The sequence below is a fragment of the Silurus meridionalis genome, chromosome 4 (genome assembly GCF_014805685.1).
Source record: "Silurus meridionalis isolate SWU-2019-XX chromosome 4, ASM1480568v1, whole genome shotgun sequence".
Lineage (NCBI taxonomy): Eukaryota > Metazoa > Chordata > Actinopteri > Siluriformes > Siluridae > Silurus > Silurus meridionalis.
In genome coordinates this window covers 10,029,393-10,037,705 of record NC_060887.1, presented here as the reverse complement: position 1 = coordinate 10,037,705, position 8,313 = coordinate 10,029,393, and the positions used below count along the sequence as shown (strand labels likewise).

At 43.4% G+C, this 8,313-nt stretch overlaps 1 protein-coding gene across 2 annotated transcripts; it reads left to right on the top strand.

Moving 5' to 3' along the window:
- Positions 1-5,924: 5,924 nt before the first annotated feature.
- LOC124384232 (apolipoprotein A-IV-like) lies at positions 5,925-7,334 on the top strand. 2 transcript variants are annotated; one of them, XM_046846921.1, is made up of 4 exons: positions 5,925-6,046; positions 6,136-6,191; positions 6,325-6,475; positions 6,562-7,334. In XM_046846921.1, the coding sequence occupies exons 2-4, from the start codon at positions 6,152-6,154 to the stop codon at positions 7,136-7,138; spliced, it is 768 nt and encodes a 255-aa protein (XP_046702877.1). In that variant the 5' UTR covers positions 5,925-6,046; positions 6,136-6,151; the 3' UTR covers positions 7,139-7,334. The 2 variants fall into 2 exon arrangements, with proteins under 2 accessions (XP_046702877.1, XP_046702878.1); XM_046846922.1 differs by having other exon boundaries at positions 5,926-6,037.
- Positions 7,335-8,313: the final 979 nt, after the last annotated feature.

Genomic DNA, 8,313 nt, shown 5'->3' with positions numbered 1-8,313 from the left:
GTGCCAGGACAGAGAAGAGCCTTGAAGTGTACTTACCTCTCATTCTGAGAGAAGGTGGTACCAGTTGAGCAGTACTGGAGGATCTCAGACAGCGTGGTGCAGTGTGAGATGTGATGAGGTCACTGAAGTAAGATGGTGCTGGTCCATTTTTGGCCTTGTAGGCAAGCATCAGTGTTTTGAATCTGATACGTGCAGCTACTGGAAGCCAGTGAAGGGAGCACAGCAGTGGGGTGGGGTGGGAAAACTTGGGCTGATTGAACACAAGTCGTGCCGCTGCGTTTTGGATCATTTGCAGTGGACGAATAGCGTTCAGGGGAAGACCTGCCAGCAGAAAGTTGCAGTAGTCAAGTCTTGAAATGACAAGAGACTGAACAAGCACCTGGGCAGCCTGTATGGACAGAAATGGTTGAATCCTTCGGATGTTATAGAGAAGAAATCGACAAGAACGAGCAACATTAGCGACATGTGGGAAGAAAGACAGTTCATTGTCCATAGTTACCCCAAGGTTACGAGTAGTGGCTGAGGGAGAGCAGAGAGTCATGAAGTGATATTTGGAGATCTTGACCTGTAGATGAACCTAGGATGACCAGCAGTTCTGTTTTGCTGGGGTTGAGTTTTAGTTGGTGAGCACTCATGCATGAAGATATGTCTGACAAGCATGCCGAGATCCGAGCAGAAGCTGTGGTATCTGATAGAGGGAAGAAAAGATGAGTTGAGTGTCATCTGCATAGCAGTGATAAGAAAACCCATGTGAGGATATGACTTCACCAATGGAGTGGGTATAGAGGGAGAAAAGGAGGGGACCAAGTACAGAGCCTTGTGGGACACCAGTGGTAAATCTGCATGGGGCAGATGTGGATCCCCTCCATGTTACCTGGTATGAGTGACCTTCCAGGTAGGAAGCAAACCATTCCTATGCTGTTCTGCAGATGCCAATGCTCTTGAGGGTTGACAAAAGTGTCTTGTGGTTGACTGTGTCAAATGCTGCTGAAAGGTCCAGGAAAATAAGTACAGATGAGCGCTTGGCTGACCGAGCAGCATGCAGTTTCTCAGAAACAGCCAAAATGGCCGTCTCTGTGGAATGTGCCGCTTTGAACCCAGACTGGTTCGGATCATGGAGGTTGTTCTGTGAGAGATAGACAGACGTTTGGTTAAAAACCAAAAAAGTGCGTTCCAGAGATTTAGAAAGAAAGGAGAGAAGTGATACCGGTCTGTAGCTGTTGATGTCTGATGGATCCAGAGCAGGTTTTTGCAGGTGTTGTGTGGTCATTGTTGGAGAGGAAGTGAAGGTCTGGCAGATATGTCTGTCCAAACCATCTCAATCTCGCCTCCCTCACCTTGTCTCCAAAATGTCCTACATGTGCTGTCCCTCTAATAAACTAATTTCTAATCTTGTCCATCCTCGTCCCTCCCAATGAAAACCTTAACATCTTCAGCTCTACTACCTCCAGCTCCACCTCCTGCCTCCTACTCAATGCCACTGTCTCTAATCCATACAACATTGCAGGTCTCACCACAGTCCTATACATTTTCCTTTTCATTCTTGCAGATACCCTACTATCACAAATCACTCCTGTCACTCTTCTTCACCCACTCCACCCTGCCTGCACTCTTTTCTTCACTTCTCTAACACACTCTCAATTACTTTGCACTGTTGACCCCAGGTACCTGAACTCCTCCACCTTCTCCACCTCTTCTCCCTGCCACCGCACCCCTCCACTGCCCTCCCTCTCATTCACACACATGTACTCTGTCTTACTCCTACTGACTTTCATTCCCCTTCTCTCCAACATGTACCTCCACCTCTCCAGGCTCTTTTCAACCTGCTCACTACTCTCACCACAAATCACAATATCATCCACAAACATCATAGTCCATGGAGACTCCTGTCTGAACTTGTCTGTCAACCTGTCCATCACCACTGCAAACAGGAAAGGGCTCAGGGCCGATCCTTGATGCAATCCAACCTTCACCTTAAACCAGTCTGTCGTTCCTACTGCACACTTCACTGCTGTCACACTGTCCTCATACATGTCCTGCACCACCCTCACATACTTCTCTGACACACCTGACTTCCTTATACAATACCACAACTCCTCTCTTGGCACTCTGTCGTACGCTTTCTCTAAATCCAGAAATGCACAATGCAATTCCTTCTGTCCTTCTCTACTTCTCTAGCATACTTCTCTATAAACATTCTCTAAGCAAATAAGGCATCTGTGGTGCTCTTCCTCGGCATGAAACCATACTGTTGCTCACAGATGGTCACCTCTTCTCTTAGCCTGGCTTCCACTACTATTTCTCATAACTTCATGGTGTGACTGATCAACTTAATTCCCCTGTAGTTACTACTCTGAACATCTCCCTTATGCTTAAAGATCGGTACCAGCACACTCCTTCTCCATTCCTCAGGCATCTTCTCACCTTCCAGAATCTTGTTAAACAATCTGGTTAAAAACTCCACTGCCATCTCTCCCAAACATCTCCATGCTTCTACCGGTATGTCATCTGGTCCAACCGACTTTCCACTCTTCATCCTCTTAATCGCTGTTCTCACTTCCTCATTACTAATCCTATCCACTTCCTGCTTTACTAACTCCACATCATACAACTTTCTCTCTCTCTCATTTTCCTCGTTCATCAGCTGCTCAAAATATTACATCCACCTTCTCAACACACTTTCCTCATTTCACCACCATGTCTCTTTGTCTTCCTTTCTATTTCCAGATGTCACACCAAGTACTTTTCTAGCTGCCTCCCTCATCACTCCTGCAGTAGTTTCCCAATCATCCAGCACCTCTTTACCACCACCGAGCCCCTGTCTGTCCTCTTCCTCCTTCAGCTTCCACCATCTTATTCTTCTGTCAGTCCTACTCTTTTTCTTCACTTCCAAAACCATCCTACAGACCACCATCCGATGCTGTCTAGCTCCACTCTCCCCTGCCAACACTTTACAATCTCCAATCTCCTTCAGGTTGCATCTCCTACATAGAACATTGTCCACCTGTGTGCACCTTCCTCCACTCTTATAGGTCATCCTATGATCCTCCTTCTTCTTAAAATAAGTATTCACCACTGCCATTTCCATCCTTTTAGCAAAATCTACCACCATCTGCCCTTCCACATTCCTCTGCTTGAGGCCATACCTACCCATAACCTCTTCATCACCTCTGTTCCATTCACCTGCTTGGCATTTAAAGTCTGCCCCAATCACCAATCGTTCATTTCTAGGTACACCATCTACCACTTCATCTAATTCACTCCAGAATTTTTCCTTTTCCTCCATCTTACAGCCGACTTGTGGAGCATAGGCACTGGTGACATTTATCATCATCCCTTCAACTTCCAGCTTCACATTCATCACCCTATCAGAAACTTTCTTCACCTCCACTACGCTCTTACTGTACTCTTCCTTCAGAATCACCCTACACCATTTCTCCTTCCATCCACACCATAATATAACAGTTTAAACCCACATCCAATGTTCCTGGCCTTACTCCCTTTTCACTTGGTCTCCTGAACACACAACATATCTACCTTTCTCCTCTCCATCATATCAGCTATCTCTCTCCCTTTACCAGTCATAGTACCAACATTTAAAGTACCAACCCTAACCTCCACTCTCCTCCACTTCTCCTTTCCCTGTCGTCTCTGTAGACGTCTTCCTCCTCTCCTTCTCCTCCTTCGGCCAACAGTAGCCCAATTTCCACCGGTACCCTGTTGGCTAACGATACCTGTGGCGGTCGTTGGTAACCCGGGCCTCGACCGATCCGGTATGAATTTCTTAATCGTGACCCGCATATTTGATTTGCCACATGTTTTACACTGGATGCCCTTCCTAACGCAACCCTCCCCATTTATCCGGGCTTGGGACCGGCACTAAGAGTGCACTGGCTTGTGCCTCCATAATGGCTGGGTTAGTAAGAGCGCTGGAACAATAGGTTTTAAGGAGTGGGCAAGCTCCAGAGATAAAGAAGGTGAAATGGAACCAAGTAAAGAACGGGGACCACTGAGCTTGTTGTTTGTTTAATCTCTTAATAGTTAACTTTGAGGACAGTAAAAATCACAAAAGAAATGTATGCCACTTTATTTATTTAATTTTACTCATTTAAACTCTTTAACTAGGTACTATGTATCCTAGGTACTATTTAGTACCCAGTATATGAAACTAGGTACTATTTATCCACAAGTCCTAAATGATAGGTGAATACAGCCTTATTAGGGGCATTAATGGCCTGTGCAAACAGGTTAGCACCTACCCCTAAAACCTAACCCTAACCCTAGAACCTAACCCTAATCCCTGACCCTAACCCCAACCCTAAAACCTAACCCTAATCCCTATCCCTAACCCTAACCCTAATCCTAAATCCTAACCCTACCACCTAACCCTAAATCCTAACCCTGACCCCCTAACCCTAAATCCTAACACTAACCGCTAACCATAACCCAAATCCCTAAACTCAACCTTAAAACCTAACCCCAACCCTAAAACCTAACCCTAATCCCTAAACCCTATCCCTAACCCCAACCCTACCGTAAATCCTATCCCGGCCCGTGCCTCATGCCTGTTAAACGGTAACGGTGTTAATTTATTTAAAAAGTAATGTGTTACAGTATCAGTTACTGTCAAAACTAACTGCGTTACAGTAATGCGTTACTAGTAACTAGTAACGCGTTATTGCCCAACACTGGTGCCTACCTTGGTGCCTACTCAGCCAATGTGCCTACATTGGTGCCTACTCAGTAGGTTGCCCAGAACAGAAAATGTATCCATATGGAAGAAGGTGGTGAAGGTAAGAAACGTGCAGCCTGCCAGCTATCAAATAGGTGTCTAGTGATTGATAAATATTTGACGAATATTGTACCCTGATTGAAGTAGCTGTTTAGTAGGTTTGATTTTGCATACCATTTCATCAATGACTGCCTGACACATAATATAATATTATATTTCGGATTAAAATCATTATTATTAATTGATTAATTAGTTAGAACCTAGTTGTTGAATAAAGGTAAATAATTAAAGGTGCCATTAGTTGTCTTCTTATGAATGATTTGTTTGTCATTGATACAGTGTTGCTGATGCAAGGTAGCCCTTTGTTACCAAACAGAAAGTAACTAAATTAAGAAACAATTATGAGCCGTTCACAAACTGTTATTAACCTAACATAATTAACATTAAACTCTGGGAGGTGCTGTTCGAGGTGCTCCTGGAGGTAGTGACACTGGCTGTCACTAAGCTAGAGATAGCTTGGCCCGATAAGAAGGGGAAGCAATGCGTTTCCTGTGTCCCGCAGCACAGCCTCCGCCCCAGTGCCTACCGTTTTTTCCTGACCTACACACCTTGGTGTACCCCACATTCGCATATGGGAGGATTGTATGTGCATGTGGGCACCGAGACACCTCAGTGTGTAGGTCGGGAAAAAACGGTAGGCCCCGGGATGGAGGCTTTGCCGCGGGACGCAGGAAACGCTCATCCAGCTTTTTAGGAACGCGTTGCTTCTGCTTCTTATAGGGCCAAGCAATTTCTAGGCTGTGAGGAGTCCGTGGGCTCGCTAGCATCCGAAAAATCTCCCTCCTCGGAAGTAAAAATCCGAAGCACTGCATTACACATGCCAGAAGAAAGAACCATACCTCCCGTACCTTCCCCTGCAGGCGGTCCAGCATCAAGAGATCGTTGGGGTTAACCGCAGAGAAGCGTGTGCTTTCTCTGTTGCAAAGCCCCCCTTCTTGGGCGAGATATTTTAAAAGTTGATCTGTTGTAGCGTAATGATTAAATTTTACCCATGCCTGTATGTTATCTGTGCTTTTATTACATGACATACAGATGTTTATTGGCACACTACTTGAACCTCAGACTCTGTAGCAACCGATGATTCACTTAGGAAGTTATGATGTGGAGGGTTGTCAGCACTGCACTACCTCCTGGACTTTGAGTTTTCAATTCAACTCACACCTCTCTACAGTATATATACTGGCGACTAAGGCAGTCTTGCATACATACAGCTGGTGTTTTATAGAGCAGATAAGAAAAAAGCTTGTACTGACTGTAATTGTTGTTATACATTGATGTTAATGTCTACATATTTATTCAGTTTATTAACTGCAATATTTAATTAGCTTATTTGTTTTTTTCAGAATCAAAGCAAGAAACATGAAGGTCTTTTTGGTACTGGCTCTGGCTGTATTCACAGGTACGGTCATTTCAGTCCTTGTAAACTAATGTAGCCTGCAATGTTAATATCTCTACTGAAATTACACAATCCTACAGTCTTAAGAACTCATTGTAAAAACGTTGTACCTGTAAGTGTTTGGTTCTTTCAACAGGCTGCCAAGCCAACTTGTTCTATGCTGATGAGCCCAAACCACAGCTGGAACAATTGACTGATGCTTTCTGGGATTATGTTGCCAAGGCAACACACACTGCTGAGGACACACTGAAAACAATTAGAGAGTCTCAACTTGGCCAGGAAGTCAAGTAAGTTAAAAACTGTGTTTACTGTTTAGATTGTATCCAAAGTTATCTTATCTTATATAATCATGATTCTTGTTTGTACTTCATAGTGCTAGATTTACAGATGGCACTAATATGGCCAGTGAGTATGCTGTCACTCTTCAGAAACAAGTGAGCCCTATGGCCCAGGACATCATGACCAAGATCTTTCAGGAGGCTGAGGTTCTGAAGGAACGTCTTGAGCAGGACTTGACCACTGTGAAGGGCAAACTGGAGCCCTATTCTGATGATATGAAGACCCAAATTCAGCAGAAAATGGAGGAGCTGAGAGTAGCTGTAGCTCCCTATGCTGAGTCCATTGACACTGAAGCTCTGAAAACAACTGTGCTGCAGAAGACAGTCGAGCTCAGAGGAAGTTTGGAGGAGAAAGTGAAGGAGCTGCAGTCCCAGATGGAGCCCTTTGCCGAACAACTCAGACAGAAAGTAGATCAGCACATGCAAGAATTCCAAAACGCTATTGCCCCTCTTACTGACGATCTTCAGACCAAGGTTGCTGAGCGAGCTGCTTTGGTTCAGCAGGGTCTGGCTCCTTATTCTGAAGATCTGAGTGAGAAACTGGACCCTTACACGCAAAATCTGAAGGACCAACTCACCTCTCTGTATGAGTCCTTCAGCAAGACCAACTAAATACCCCATACACCATTGTGCTTACTGAACTGTTTTCTATACATGGAAACTCATACTAAAATATAAGACATAAAATATTTAATCATATATTACATGCATTATTATTCACCCAAACTGTAAGCTTTTTCAATATTGTACCATGAACCTGAGAATTTTCCTGTGTTAAAAACATTGCTATGTAAATGCATCTGGTATGCATTCATGTAAAGCTGCTAAGTTGTTTGTTGTAAATATTCATAATCTTAACAATTATAAAAGCTGAAAAACCAAAACCTATTTAATTTCTTGTTTTTTTCTATTGGAAAAATGTGGCATGCACATACTAATTTAAAATGAAACGGCCTTTAGACATTACATGGTTCTCAAAAATGACACCAAAAAGAGAGAGATTTAGATAGACCACTAGACAGATCTTTCATTTTAACAATGTTTAAACAAAAAAAGCCAATTATGAGGTTGATAAGAATCAGAATCAGAATCAGGTTTATTGACTAAGTGTGTTGACACACACAAGGAATTTGGTTCCAGCTGTCAGTGACTCTCAAAGTACAGACATAAATAAAAACTATACATTCAGCTTGGACTATACAAGACAAAACAGACAAGACAATACAGACAATGTGAGGCAATATAGACAGTATGAATAATAAATACAGATACAGATTATTTAACAGATCAGTAATGTACATAAAGTGTGAGTGCATGGTAGTGCAAATGACAGTATTGTGCATCAGGTATGATAGAGTTCTATTGTAAACTCTTTATCATACCTGATGCACAATACTGTCATTATATTAAAGACAGATTGCTTTCCGTGAGCAATCAACCTCATTAACAACTGACCATAATTGTTTTCCCTGCTTCATATCTATAATTATGGTTAGTTGTTAATGAGGCTGATTGCTTGAGAAAGGAAACTGTTCCTGTGTCTGGCAGTTTTGGTGAACAAAGTTCTGTAGCATCTGCCAAAGGGAGGAGCTGAAAGATGTTGTGTCTAGGGTGCGAAGGGTCAGTAGTGATTTTATCTGCCCGGTTACTGGTTCTTGTATGGTACAAGTCCTGGAGAGTGAGCAGGGGTGCACCAAGATCTTTTCTGCTGTTTTAACTGTTTTCTGCAGTCTGTTCCTGTCCTGTTTTGTTGCTGCACCAAACCAGATGGTTATTGATGTGCACAG